Here is a 15,556-nt window from a genome sequence, read left to right on the forward strand (position 1 = left end):
ACTCAACAAATCTGTTGACTTTAAAAAATTGCTTCCTTTTTCCATGCTTCTGCTATTTATTCATTCATTCATTCATTCATGTATTCAACACATACTTGAGAAGCACTTACTGTGTGCTAGTACAGTGTGAGAGGCAATGGGGATACATAGTTGAACAATCAGATGTAGCTCTTGCTCTTGCAGAGCTTATAAACTAGTAGGGAGAGAGGTAACTCTCAAATAATACCATAAGTAAATGTAAAGCTCCAACAGGAGAGACTGTACCCAGTGCTCAGTGAGCACACAGAAAGGGAGTTTGATGCTGTATGGGAGGTTAGAGAATGCTGTCCTGATGGAAGTGGTACTTAAGACATGATCTGAAGCATAAGTCTTTAACTTGGAGGAGGGAGAAGAGGGAGTGGCATGTGTAAAGCACCTGCAGCAGGAGAAAATGAGGATGATGAGTGGCTGGAAGACAGCTGCAAGGCTGTAACCAAGAAAGGAAGGGAGAGCATTGTACTAGATGAGGCTTAAGAGAGAGGGAGGGCACAAACACAGAGAATCTTCCAGGATCTAGAAAAACATACTACCTTTAATCCAGTGCAATAAGAAGACATAGAAGGGCTTTAGGGAGCAGCATAAGAGGATCAGATTTAGTTTCAGAAAGATCATTCTTGTGGCAGTTTGAAGAGTAAACTAAAAGGGCAAGAGTATATGTAGATTAGATGAGGACTGAGTGAGGAAAGGTGAGGAAGGAGGGAAGTAAACAAATCTGGAAGATATTAAGGAGGTAAAATCATCAGGGCTTGATGGGTTACCTCTATGAAGGAGGGAGGTGAGGAAAATGCCTCCCAGGTTTTGACCTATGTGACTATTGGGATGCGGAACTGTTCACAGAAATTGAGAACACTAAAGAGAACCAGGATTGGAGGGGTGGGGGAAATCTTGAGTTTTGTTTTAGAAATAATAGATTTGAGATGTCTTGGCAAGTGGAAATATATGAATCTGAAGTTCCAGAAGAAAAGCCTAGGGTATCTATCTATCTAAAATCAGTATGCACAGAATATTTACATATTTGGGAGTCATCTCAAATAAATGAAGTCCTGGGTGTGGGAAAGTCACCCAATGGGAGATCAGAGAGGTAGAAGAGAAGAAGGCCTAACATGAGGTGCTCTAAGAAATGCCAGTTATTAATGGCCAAGTAGAGGAAGATGAACCTGCAAAGGAAACACAGAGGAGGATATCAGAGAGGGAGAAGGAAAACCTCAGAAGCCAAAAGGAAGGGTCAAAAGATGTGGAATGCTTCTGAGAGATCAACTTGGCTGAAAAGACTGGAAAATGCCATAGGGTGTGGTGGCGGAGAGAGAGTTGTTTGCATGGTTGTCAGAAGCCAGACTGGAGGGATCTGAGGGGTAGAGAGAGGTAAGGAAATGGGCATCTACTAAGTTAAGACACCTCATTCAAGAAGTCTGTGAAGAGAAAGAGAGAGCTGGTAGCTGGAGAGGGGGGTATGAAGTTTCAGAGGATTTTTTGTTTTTGTTTTTGTTTGATTTTTTAAAGGAGACGCATCAGTATATTGAAGCAATAGACAGGCTGAAGAGGAAAGGAAATGAATGAATGAATGAATGAATGAATGAATGAATGAATGAATGAAGAGTCACTGAAGATGTAAGGTTTCCAGATGAGACCCAGAGCATGCGTTCTGCCCCAAATTCTTGGTGTGGTCAAGGACACGTCACTGCTTAACCCTTCAGAATTCAGTTTCTTCATCTAGTCACCAAACTGCTAATTTGTAAAATACAGATCTTAAATTCTTTTTTAACTATCAACTATTTCTCAATGTGAGGTCAATCACAGCGGATGGACTTCTTGTGATACACTTAATTTATAATTCTGACAGTATGCCTAAGTCTCCTTAACATATCTGATGGCTTTTCGAGATTCAGAGCTTGTGAAATAACTGAACATAGACAAGTTCCAGACTGTCTTTATAGGGGATGTAGAGAGAAGGAAAAAAAAAAAAAAAAAAAAGCTTTTCTATTTTAATATTTCAGGGTAGTGGCGAAAAGTTAATATGTAAAATTTTCTAGAGATTTCCTAAAAGTGTGGGGACAATAAACCATCAATATCACCACTAATTTACCCTTTCTCAAAATCTGTATGAGACTTTCTAATTTTGCTACTGCACAAATAAACCAACTCATTTTTTTTCTGTTAAGTGTTGTCATAAGAATATTCTTGAATGATGATGTATGGATTATTTCATTCTGGGCCACAATTAATCTAAAAATATAAGACAATTGTCTGTGTTCCCAAAAGTCCAGTATGAACACAGAGGCCACCATGGCAGTAAAAACAGGAGCTCCTTTGTAAATCTGCTGCAGGGTGCCTCATTGTGAATTTTAATTACTTTAGAAAGCACATGCAGAGACAGTATATACACACAGTACTTTAAGCATGCTAAATGAGAGAGATGTGACTGTCTCCCTAAGCCAGGGAATGTATAATTTTCTGAAGCGGTACTGAATAAGAGGTTAGGGGTGAGGTAGATGGGCAAAGTTCTTGTTCGATTACTGGATCCAAGCAATAAGAAACTTGCTTGTGTGTATGTATGATAAATTTCCTTCTGATTTAAAATGTCTTAAAAACATTTACTTCAAAGTAAGTTATAATAATGGCACCATTTTGGTAGCCTAATAAAGAGAAAACCTAATTTCCACTAATATATGTCAATACTTAAATAAGGATTAAGGGATATATTCTAAGTACTTAGACTCTTGTCAGCTAGATTTTCAAGTTTAGGATACCTGAATTATAATAATTTTTCTATATTTAAAAAGTGACAGGAAGCACATGTGGCTCAAGCGACTGAGCTCCCTCCTACCACATGGAAGGTCCATGGTTTGGTTCCCAGAGCATCCTGAAGAAGACAGCAAACTGGCAACAGGCAGGCACAGCAAGCTGATATAATAAGACGATGCAACAAAAGACACAAGAGGAAAAAAAATCATAATGAGAGATACAATAAAGCAGGGAGCAGAGGTTCCCAGGGCCTCCTGAAGAAGACAAGCAAGATAGTGAGCTGCTGCAATGGGCAGGTGTGGCAAGCTGATGCAACAAGATGGCACAAGAGACACAAGAAGAAAAACATAATGAGAGTCACAACAAAAGCAGGGAACAGAGGTAGCTCAAGCGATTATGTGCCTCCCTCCTACATCGGAGTTCCCGGGTTCAGTTTCCAGTGCGTCCTAAAGAAACAAAGAATGGGAAGTGGATTTGGCCCAACGGATAGGGCATCCGCCTACCACATGGGAGGCCCAAAGTTCAAACCCAGGACCTCCTGACCCATGTGATGAGCTGGCCCACGTGCAGTGCTAATGCGCACAAGGAGTGCCATGCCACGCAGGGGTGTCCCCTGTGTAGTGGAGCCTCATGCACAAGGAATGTACCCCATAAGGAGAGCCGCCCAGCGCAAAAAAAGTGCAGCCTGCCCAGGAATGGCACCACACACATGGAGAGCTGACGCAGCAAGATGATGCAACAAAACGAAACACAGATTCCCAGTGCCGCTGATAAGAATACAAGTGGACACAGAAGAACACACAGCAACTGGACAGAGAGAGCAGACAACTTGGGGGGGAGGGGATAAAAAATAAATAAATCTTTTTAAAAATGCTTTAAAAAAAAGAAACAAAGGAGATAAACAGACACAGCAAGTGTAAACAATGAGGGGGTGGGGAGAAATAAATTAATTAATCTTTTTAAAAAAATGGCTGTGAGTAGCTTGATAGGGAAGATTAAGATCTGACATGATGCTTTCGGGTAAGACAATTTCTCTAATACCCATACTGTATTAGTGTCATATACATACTAGACTAAGTCTAACAGTCAAATGGCATGGGGTTAACAGCTTGGTAATGAATAAGAGTTGCTCTGCATCAAAGGCAGCAGGCATCAGTACCAAAGAATGCCATCAGATCATCAGTTGGTATCTGTGATGGACATACATGGATATGACGCATAGGTTTCGTCCCTTCCTTTTAATGCCTACAATTCAAATATGGATTTACAATTTCCTGCTTTAGATAAATCACTTAAAGCCCTGTTTCCTCTTGGTAAAGTGAAAACTGCAAAATTAGATTCTGGGACTCTGAAGAAGAAAAAATTGATTTTCAGTCTTTGCTATTGAAGTTTCCAGTCAATCCACTAAGAATTATTTGCCCAAATGTGTGCACAGGCTGAGTGTAGAGCCTTGTAAAATTTCCAAATGCTCTTGTCATCCTCAAGGAAATTCTCCGATGGGGCTGCGTTGGGTGGGAGGTTGGGAGGTAAGGGGGTGGGGGATAGCAGCTGATGTGTTTTCTGGTGGGAGACTGGGAGATACAAAAAGAGTGTTAAGGCACACATCTAATCCTTCTGAAGATAAGATAAATTCTAAGGGGCAGAAGGGAGGCATTACACTAACTGTTCATTCTATTAGTAACTTTCTGGCGATGCACTGCAAGCCCCTCTTCGCCCCATGGTCCATATCCTTTTTAGCAATATTAATGCTTATTCTCTGCAAACAACAATCTCAACCATTCATTTCCAACCTCCCACACACTCCAAGCTGTCAATATCCTATTGTTCCTTCCAAAAGCAGTTCTTATAAAATTCCTCTCTAAACTCCAGCAACCTCTTACTTCATCAGTTCTTTTTCCCCATTACTGGTCTACAGTCTCCCTTCTGGCTCCATAAATGCTGCATTGTCCGTCATCTCTACATCCACATTACTCATCTACTGAACGGTGACTCCCTTTTATCTTCCACAAAAGATTAATGGAACCAGTCTGGGACTTAAGAACCCTACAAATCTGCCTATACTCACCAACCTTTGTGTTCCACTACTTCTGCTCCCCCTCCCATCCCCTTTCATTAGAAATTTCTTCACTACCTACTTTGGTCAAGTAAGAATGTTTTTCTCTGAAACAGAGCAAAATGTATATTAATGTTACAAGATGTTAATAATAGTGGGATATTTAGGCAAAAAATGCAACCAAAGCAAACTATGGACTGTAGGGAATAATAATACATATTAATATTTTTCTAGCAATGGTAAAAAATAAAAATAAAAAACAAAAACAAAAGGAAATATGCTAAGTGAAAGAAACCAGACACAAAGTACTACATATTGTTTGATTCCATCTATAGAAAATGTAAGTACAAATAAATTTATAGAGACAGAAATGGATTAGCAGTTATGTATGGCAGGGAAAGGATAGAGGGATTGAGAGGTGACTAGTAAGGGATAGGGGGAGTTTCTCTTTACTGTAATGAAAATGCTCTAATATTGATTGCAGTGATGAATGTACAACTCTGTGATTACACCAAATGCCATTAAGTATACACTTTAGATGGATTGTATGGTTTATGAAAACGTTTCAATGAAATTGATTTTAAAAAACAATTTTAAATCTGCTGTTATAAAAATGGTCCAACAAAAGAGAACACTCTTGAAACTAATGGAAAGATTAAAAGTCTCAAAGAAATAAAAGATATAAAGAAGAATCAAATTTTACAAGTGAAAAATATAAATAACTAAAATTTTTTAAAACCTCATAGAATGGCCTCAAATAGAATGGAGATGTCAGAGAAAAAGTCAGTAAACATGAAGACATACCAACTGAAATTGTCCAATCTGTTTATCAAAAAATGAAAACAAATAAATAGAGCCTTAGGGACTATGGGACAAAACCAAAATAGCTAAAATTCATGTTACTGGAGTCACAGAACAAGAGGAGGAGTGTGGTTCAATAAGTACATAAATAAAAGTATGTATGTATGTATGTATGTACGTATGTAGAAAACTTCCCAACTCTGGAAGAAGTAATAAACCTGCAGATTCAAGAAGCTCAGCAAAACCCAAACAGGTAAACCTAAAATAATCCACATTAAGAGAATTATAAAGTCACTCTATGAAATGTGAAGCTGGATGTGATAAGAGTGGAGTTAAAGAGATTGGCAAATAGTTTTCTCATAAGCCAAAGTCTGGGGCACCAAGAATCTGAGTTCAGTATGATCAGCCTAAGTCAGTTATTCTCATACTTAAGTGTGCACCAGCATCACCTGCAGTGCTTGTTAAAAAAACAACAACAACAAAAAAAGAGTGTTGGCCACATCCTCAGATTTCCTAATCTGGTAGACGTGGGGTGGGACCTCAGAGTTTGCAGGGCTAACAAGTTCCCACGCGATGCTGCTATTGCTGATCTGGGGACCAGACTCTGAGACCCACTGGATTAGGGAAAGGTTTTAAGAATATTTAGGGCTTTGACATTCAGAAACATCTTCTGAACCAGCAGACGTGCAAGGAAAAGGTGTTAGTTATATTTGCAGGTCTTAAATTTGATGATGACATCTAATGAGTCCTTTGGACAAATCCGGATAAATCAAATCAGTGGATAGACAATAATATCTGCTGGCTTTTTTGTGCTGCATGAAAGGTCTCTTCTGGGGGAAGGGATATAGCTCAAGTGGCTGAGCACCTAATTCTCATGTGTGAGGTCCTGGGTTGGATGCCCTCTACCGCCTTTTAAAAAAAAAAAAAAGCAAGCAAACGAGGAAAAAAGAAAAACAAAAAACCCAACTCTCATTGGGGGGACACATGTACTCAGTGGTTGGATGCCTGCTTCCCAGCTAAAAGGTCCTGGATTCAATCCCTGTTACCTCCTGGGAAAAAAAAAGAGTCTTCTAATAACTAGGCACCCTGACTAAACGACTGGAAGGTCTATTTCCTTTTCTAGTCACACTAAAATTATTTTCTAATTTGCTACTAAATAACTCAGCAGCCCTCCAACAAATGAAAATTTTATCAAAGGCTATTCAGCTCACTCTCCACACAATCACCTGTTCCCTCTTTCTGAGTTTTTAAATAGATGCAAATATATTTTGGCACTCAAGCATAACACATTCAAATGCAACTAAGTGTAAACTCCCCACATGCAGTTTCTGCAGCACTTCTAAAAGGAGAGATGAATGTTCACTCAATCTGCCAAACCAACAAGACGACCAAAGGGGTCCAATGATATAAATGGAAACGTTAATTACATTTAACAACTGTTAAGTAAACAAAATGGCTGCCCACACTGTGCACTGCTGAGAGATCAAGACCCTTTTCATGAAAGGGCTTTTCCAGAAGACAAAAACAATTGACCTGCAGGGGTTTCCTAAGAAAATAGAATAGACCCTATAAGATTGCTATAAAGCAATTCCAGGTGATAAAACTAATTTTGGTAGAGACAGCTTATTAGAATGGACAAGAATACTGTACAAATCAATACATAAACGTTCTTCCTTTGTAACACCACCCTTCTCCTACTGAAATGGGAACAATGTAGCCAACCAGAACATTTCCCCACTTGCTGCCATGTTTGCCCCTGTGAGCTTCTTTCCACTCCCTCAGCAGAGCTCCCTTCTACTATGGGATGCTGCCCAACTCATGAATCACTCAATAAAGCTGTGAGATCCTAAACTGCATAAAAAGTTATTATTTTATCACAACCATCAGCTCTAAAGTAACATATAATACGAAGAAAAATAATTAAAATGGAAAGGATACTTCCCAGCAATTATAGAACAAATGCTGAAACGCTTTTTGAATTATAATTGTTTTGCATCCATTTCAATTATTATATTAAGTATAATAAAGGAAAAATATAGAATATGAGATTCTACCAAAAAGAGTTCAAGGCCTATGAACCAGATACCCAGGTCAAAGTCCCACTCTCTTCTCTAAAAGCTGCCTCCTCTTTCTATGGAATAATACCAGGGCATGAGGAGAACTAAGCTTCAGAGAACACATCAGTGGAAGAGCACAGGCAGAGCCAAGGTCACGTAGCTCATGCACCGAGAACTCAAAAAAGAGGAGAAAAGCATCTATATGCTAGGCTCTAGGCAAGTTACCTGTCAAGTTATGTGCATGTGTCATCACATTTAATTCTCAGAATCCTAGCAAATGTTTTCATTTTAGAGATGCTACCAAATGAAAACATTTCTTGTAATTTAAAGTAGGGGAAGTAGAACTGATGCAACCTGACAGAAGTAAGGCAGTTAACTGACACAGGTAAAACATTTCCCTGAAATGGTGACAATCTGCTAAATTTAGATAAATCTCCTATTAGTTGGAATTCACAGTGTGTTAAGTGATTTAGATAAGGAAGTGGTAATTACTACATGTGCTTTTTAATGGAACAGTCTAACACCTTTCCAAATGAATAGTAATTTACTAATGAAAAGAGACATTTAAATACAGAACATCAACAATAAACTAGAAACTAATAGTGAAGAGATAGGAAGCATCAGGTAGTACAGGATGAAGCAGGAATCCAACCAATTGTGGATTTCACTATGGTGAGATAATACTGTGACTTGAGTCAATATCCAATCTGCATTCTCTACTCTTGACACTTCCTCCTTTTACAAAAACAAAATGCTTAAAACACAAAGTGTGAACCCTAATGTAAACTATGGACTATAATTAATATAATTATAATTACATTGTTTCATCAATTGTAACAAAGGTACCACGCTAATGCAAAATATCAATAGGACAGCATATAGGAAACTCTGTATCTTATACATGATTTTTCTATTAACCTACAACTGCGCTAGTAAAAATAAAAAATAAAAGGGGGGAAGGGAATGCTTTCTTAGCTCTAATTCAAAGAGGTTTCTTTCTATTTTGCCTTTCATGAAACCAATAAGTGAACCAGATACCAGTGAAGTCCACTGGGACAGCCAAGAAACAATGGTGAAGGAATGGCCTCTAGGCCAACAACCATTCCAGAAGTCAGAAACTGGGGTAAGGAAGCAATATGGGAGACCAAGAATACCTGGATTTCAAAATTTACATGGCTATCCATGATCTTCAGGGGTGTGGACACATAACCCAAGCCTAGCTTGGAGGGTTGAAAAGGAGATGAAATAACCTTTCATAAGATGTATTATTCCTACAAAATAATTAGGTTTTGTAGGAATAATTAGAGCATTATTTGAGCACATGAGTGAGCATGTCTGCTCTAATATTTTTGTGGATTGTTCTGAGAAAATACGGCAGCTATGCAGGTACGCCAAGATCCATGTCCAAGAAGCTTGGCTGCCATCTGTTAGTTCATGTAACTTGCCTTTGTAGAAATCATCTAAGTGAGGCAAGGGCTGTATGGAAATAAGATAGATGATTTCCTTTATAAAAGATTTCATGGGAAAATGCAGAGACAGTTTTTGGAGTCTAAAAACGGTGCTGTGTTTAATCCCACAATTATTATTATTCCTTAATGAATCTATTCCTTTTTTCATTGTTTTAGCCTTTTTATTTTCCTTTAAAGAACAAAATCTTACAGATATAACTGAAAACCCTTCTAAGTTCTGCCTGATCACATTGCCCCATTCTTCTCCAGAGATTAAATAATATTCTGAAGTTCACATGTATCTGGCCCAGTCATATCTTCTTTACTTTTACTACATATTTTAATAGCAAAAAATGTGTTCCAATTCTCATTTTAATAAGCCTCAAAAATCAAGAAAAATTAAAATTCTACCCTTAATTTCTGAAGGATTGTAAATGTCTTTCCCTTGATGGGAACTTCAACTATGTTTACTATTCTTTTTTAAAAAGTTACCATCTTGCTTCCCTCAGCAATGGCTTGGAACACAAAGTCATTTTGTATTTCAATGCCCTAAGACTTGCTAATGACATTTATACTCACTGAGAGGCGTTTTAACACCTTGGAACATCGCATTTTTATGTCAATTTCATTAACAGTGATACTGAGAAAGCTGTTCAGTAGCACAGCAGAATGCCAGAGGAAGTCAAGCCCATCATATCTGAAAATCATGGCACCATGGTAATAAAACAATTAAGAGCACCCCACAGGGAAAGACAATTTGGACAATTAACCTTGAATGCCTATTAGGTTACCTTCTCAGGACAAGGCATAGATATGAATCAGTATGCAGATCAAAAATTTAGTCCTAGGCATCATTAACTTGAATAGGCATATTTTTTGAAGGGACATTTAATTTAGTTAAAAGTCTAAGAGCAAAAGCCACTTAATAAAAATACTGCATAGGTGATATAATTATTATTTATCTACTGTACCTCAATCTACAAGTAGATTAGAGACATAATCATAGCTATTATAAACAGAATGGCAATGGAATAATAAGCGATTTCTTCTAACTAAAGAAACAAGCTAACAATCTTCTTTTTAGGGAGTGGAGGGAAGGTTTGGAATGATAACCCCAAAATTAAATATTAAGTTCTAGGCAGTTCTCAGGTTAAATAGTATGTGCAGTAAAAGTTCATTTTTCAGTATATTATTTGGAACTCAGAAGTGATTTTTCTTACAGAAACATCACTACAACAGCTTCCAGGCAAGTCCAGAAGGCAGGGCGGTCACTGTCAGCTGCTCAGCCTTCTCCCAGGGGCCAGGGCAGAGGGTGTGGAAGCCTCAGGGAAGGGGTCCACTGGCCAGGGCACCAGGCCCAGCAGATCCTGCAGCAAATATCAGTATCTGTGGGCTACTTGTGATTCAAGAAATCCATATACTACAGAATCTCCCCAAATGACATCCTACAGTTAACTCATTCTCGGATCCAGTGTGTGACTCCACAGATACTCTAGGTGGTATTCTGGGTGTCTGGGTTTCTAAGGGCAGTAATAGAATGCAGGTAGGCAGAACAAGACACTGGACTCTGAAGACCTGGGGTCCAGTCACCGAGCTTTTTGGTTTTAATAGACATCTGTAAAGGCCCTTTGTGCTTAAAAACAAACAGATAAAAACCTGCAATTCAATCTCAAAACAAATGAGTATACAATGAAGTTTTTCTCTTCCATTTTGGAGCAATTTTTTATAACATGATTTTATATCTGGAATTTTTTATAACATGAATAAATACAGTTTAACAATTATATTAAAAACCTTCAAAGTTTTATGGGGAGAAATTGATGAAAATTCAAATACAAGGAGAGGCATATTGAAGAAGCAGAAGTCCCAAGATGGAAATATATTTTTCATATGCAGGCAAATCAAATGAAATTGGGATCTCACTCCTCAAAGGATTTTTTTTACATGACAAAATGACTCTAAACTTCCTTTGAAAAACTTAATAGGCATGAATAGCAAAAAGCTACTCAGATGAAAATAGAGATTAAAGCATTTCATAAAACAACAAGCACTAAAACTAGGTGATACTGGTAGGAAATTAGAAATATAGAGTATTGGGACAAAATGAAAAGCCAAGAAAGAGATATGCTATCTGTGTTTTCATTTTTTTAATAAACAAGTTTTTTCAAAAAGGAGGAGGATATAGGGTTGGGGGAATATTATACAGTGTGAGAGGGGGATTAGATCTATAATTTATATACCAAATGAACTCTAGATATATTAAATTAACTATTTCAAAATGAAATCCATAAACAAAAAAATAATCAAATCATGGGAAAAATAAAAATGAACCAAATGTTTATTAGGTCTGTGGCAGATTTCAAAACTAGTAAGGAAATCACAAAGAAAAGAATGACAGATTCAAGCCAATGAAAAATGGATTTAATAAGTAACAAAATTAGACTTAAATAGGAAACATTGTAATATTGGGAAAATAGATGAATCAAATGAGAAAGTTGTTGCAAAGATAATATACAGAGCATTCATTCAAATTAAGCAGGAAAAAAAAATCATGTTTTATTTCCCACAATTCTGCACAGGCAAATAGTGAAACTACTACGCCTACATTAACAATGACATTGACCATCAATACCTCCCTCCTATAAAGCACTTTAACAATAAACAGCCATCATGGCAGCAGGGCCACCACCTTCTGACCTAAGGCAAGGATGTAGCCAGTACAAGGCTCTCAGAAGGCCAAGTAGTAAAACATGTTCCCCTCACTCTGGGACCAGGGGACACTACTTTCACTACACCCCCTGTTCCACCTAAAGTCCAATAAAGAAGAGACAGCTGGGTCTAGCTGTGGTCTCTACTCCAGTTACATAATTGCCTGTGGGGTCACCCGGGCACTGTGTAACCTCTGTTACTTCTGGAGTCATCGCTAGAGCCTATGAGTTCCCAAACAGGGACTAGAGCTGAAGAGTCCTACCTGGTGACCTCTTGCCTACCAGCCAATTATGGTACATTTTTGGGCTTAGAGCAGAGACAGTCTCTTTCTAGGACTAATATTGCCCCACTCCTCTGCTGCCTGGCAAGAACCTGCTTCTTCATCATTTTACTATTTTGTCCTGGTTGAAAAAAAGGAGGAAATGTGACTTTTACAGTGATTGCTGGGGCTCATGTGCCCTTGGTTTGGAGTGGTCACCTGCTACTACTCACCTCTGTTTTTCCCAGACAGCTCCAGGGGACTCAGATCATTTCCAAACTCAACTTACCTCAAGACTGCAAAATATTTAAAGGTAGAAAATGAAATGGATAGGTTGATGGATGTGTGGATGATGTACAGATGGATGCATGGGCAGATGCTCCATCACTTGCTCTTTGGAGGTCTGTGATGGGCTCTATGCACCCCCTATAAAAGCACGGTGTTTCTGGTCCATCTAAATGTTCATCATTTCTGATATAACTCCTTGCAACTGACTTCTGCTTATGACTTGGCTAATATCAATAAACAACATGCTTTCCAGTCCCCATCTACCCAAGTCGTATATCACAATAGATACAAAAATAGAGTATGTAGCCATTAAAACCTGTAATTATAAAGACTATATATAACATACAAAAAGAAGTTAAGGCACCAAGTCAGCTTCTTTCTTTCCTTCCTTCTTTCATAATTTAGTCCAAAAGTCATTAGGCAGGGTTGAGCAGAGGGGGCATCAGCATGGGAGCAGAAGGCATCTGGCATGGGTTAAGGAAGGCTCCTGCACTGAGGAAAGGGTGAAGACAGTGGTGGCCCAACATGGGGTGTCAGTGCCTGGGCAGAAAGAGGAGAGGCCCTGCGTAAGGAGAGGGAAGTAGTGACAGAAGACTTGATTTTCACTGTCAGAAAAGGGAATTACAAGTAAGGTAAGGGAGGAAGCCAGAAAGAACCCAATGGTACTGAGTTGAAATCAGAACTATTGACATGAACTCATGGTTATCAATATAGAAATGAAATACATATATTTTAATATACCAATATAGACAGATATAGAAATACAGTTGTGAATATTGTACACATACAAACACACACGCATACACATTTTCCCTAGCTGTTACTGAGAAGGCCTAGAAGCAGTAAAACTCCAAGAGCAATGAGCACACCCAGTGCCCAGATCTTGGTTTCTAAGTACACTGTCCACCAAAAGGAACCAGGAATCCTTAGAGAAAGGGCTGATTACAGGACTGTACAAGATGAACCTGAAATATCTTGTTGTATTAGAAAGTAAGAAAGTGCTAGCAGATGGATGGAGCAAGCTAAAAGAACACAGAAGCCATCCCGAAGGAACTCCCATGGCCAAATCTGGGACAATTTGAGCATCAAAATAAGTAAGGATAAAAAGGGGTTAATACCTACTAAATATAAAATAGCAAGCCATGTGCCCCTACTATCTGATTTGAATAAATAAATGAGTAAATAAAGGGCAAGAAGAGAAAGCATTTTCTTATAGTAGAAAACCAACCAATAAATGTTGAAGGAATAACAATATAAGAAAATGACTATTTGGCAACCATCATAATAAAAATAGAGCCAAAAACCATCAACTGATGCTAAAACCTGAGGGTAAAAGTATCTTAAAAAGTAGAATATTTATTATATCAAAGATATTGAAGTACCTTTCCAATACATTTATTAATTACATAAGGGAAAAGGGTAACTTTACAGTGAAGAACCTGGCAAGCACCACCTAAATCCAATGATCAAAGTGAACATCATCAGAAACCATTTAACAAATGATGGGATATGAGATAAGCACAGCATCATTTCTCTGATATTCCTGCCAAAAATGCATAATCTTAATTGAATCATGAGGAAACAGCAGATAATGCAAACTGATGGATGTTCTACAACATATCTGACCTGCAGTTTTCAAAAGTGTCAGTCATGAAAGTCAGGGAAAGACTAGGGAGCTCTTGCAGACTGAAAGAGGCTGAGGAGATGTGACAACCACATGCAGTGCAGGATACTGGCCTGAGCACCAGACCCATGAAGGGCACTGTTGGGACAGATGGCAAAGCTTGAATGGAGTCGGGGATTTGGACGGTAGGAAGGTATGAGTGTTACTTTCCTAACTGGGGTAGATGTATTCTGGTTATATGAGAGGATGTACTGTTTGAAGGAAATATACAAGTACTTCAGTACTGGGGGGTAATGGGGCATCATGTTAGCAATTCACTTTCAAATGGTTCTGAAATTTAAAAGTTCTTTGTGGTATTCCTGAAACATTTCTATTATATTGAAAATATTTCAAAAGAAGAAAAGAGATGATGCCAGATCCTGTTTACTATGTATAATTATAAATATTCATAAAAAGAATATAAAAATGGAAATAAAATCATTAAAAGAAATCAATGTGTTAAGGTTTTATATTTGAGGAGTACTTTCAACTTATAAAAATGCCTTTAGTGTTGATATATCTCCATAACAGCAATAAATTTTAAGACAACTACATACACGATCACGTTTAATTCAACAAGATATTATTATATTATAAAGAAGCCCTTCAGCCAAACCATAGAGAAAACAGGATAATGAGGGAATTCTTCACCCTTATCTTCCCTAATCAATGATTAATTATAAAATGTTCATATTCCCCAACTGCTTCATCAACCTATTTCCAAAAACAATATATACAAAGAGCACTGAAAATTGTAAAATAGATACCTTGATTTAGGTGTGTGGCCTCCATGATCTGAACACCATTGACGGAGCATTGAGACCCACTCAGGGGGATCAGAGTCACCGTCCCCCCAACATTTTCAAAGATACAGTGCTCACTCTCCAAATCAAGGCCATGAAGAACTAAGTTGGAAAAACAAAGGAGAAAGAAAAAGTTTTCTCTGATACCTACTACAATGACTCACAACATTTTTTTTTTTTTCATTTTGAATACCCTTCTCTGTCCTTGGAAGTACTATCATTTTAAACTGAATTTCAGGAGTTTATGCCATCAACTGATAAAACTGGAGGCACCCCTAAATGTTACCACAAAGGGTCTGGGCATCATCTGTATAAGGAAATAAGTTTTGAGATGTTAATTTACTTCAAATTCAGGGAGAAAATAGTGCAGTAACTTGTCTTAAGTGATTACTATTGAGTTAATCTATTTGATACCAAATAAATTTGCTCCACAGCCACCCAGAAGTCACAGAGACACTGAAGTGGCAAAAGGGTTCCACCAGTCAAAGACTTATCATGACCTCCTCATGTACAGATGTGGTGTTTCTGGACTGAAAACCAAAGGTGAGCCTCATATGGCATGAATTTGGGGATGCCCAAAGAAGTCTCCAGAAGCTGTCTTAGGATGCACATTGCCACAGCTTGTGCTATTTCTGACAGAACATGACCTGCGCAGACCCCTCTGAGAGCATGTGGCTACTGAGGTTTACCTCCC

The 15,556-nt window shown here is 38.2% G+C and overlaps 1 protein-coding gene across 17 annotated transcripts in view; it reads right to left on the reverse strand.

Annotated features, from left to right (window-relative positions):
- Positions 1-15,556, reverse strand: part of KIF16B (kinesin family member 16B) — a 321,124-nt gene that overhangs the window by 156,360 nt on the left and 149,208 nt on the right. For all 17 annotated transcript variants that reach the window (XM_058287591.2, XM_058287585.2, XM_058287593.2 and 14 more), the window contains exon 15: positions 14,827-14,964. In XM_058287591.2, coding sequence (XP_058143574.1) covers positions 14,827-14,964 — 138 coding nt within the window. The remainder of the gene's footprint in view (positions 1-14,826; positions 14,965-15,556) is intronic.

The sequence above is a fragment of the Dasypus novemcinctus genome, chromosome 24 (genome assembly GCF_030445035.2).
Source record: "Dasypus novemcinctus isolate mDasNov1 chromosome 24, mDasNov1.1.hap2, whole genome shotgun sequence".
Taxonomy (NCBI): Eukaryota; Metazoa; Chordata; class Mammalia; order Cingulata; family Dasypodidae; genus Dasypus; species Dasypus novemcinctus.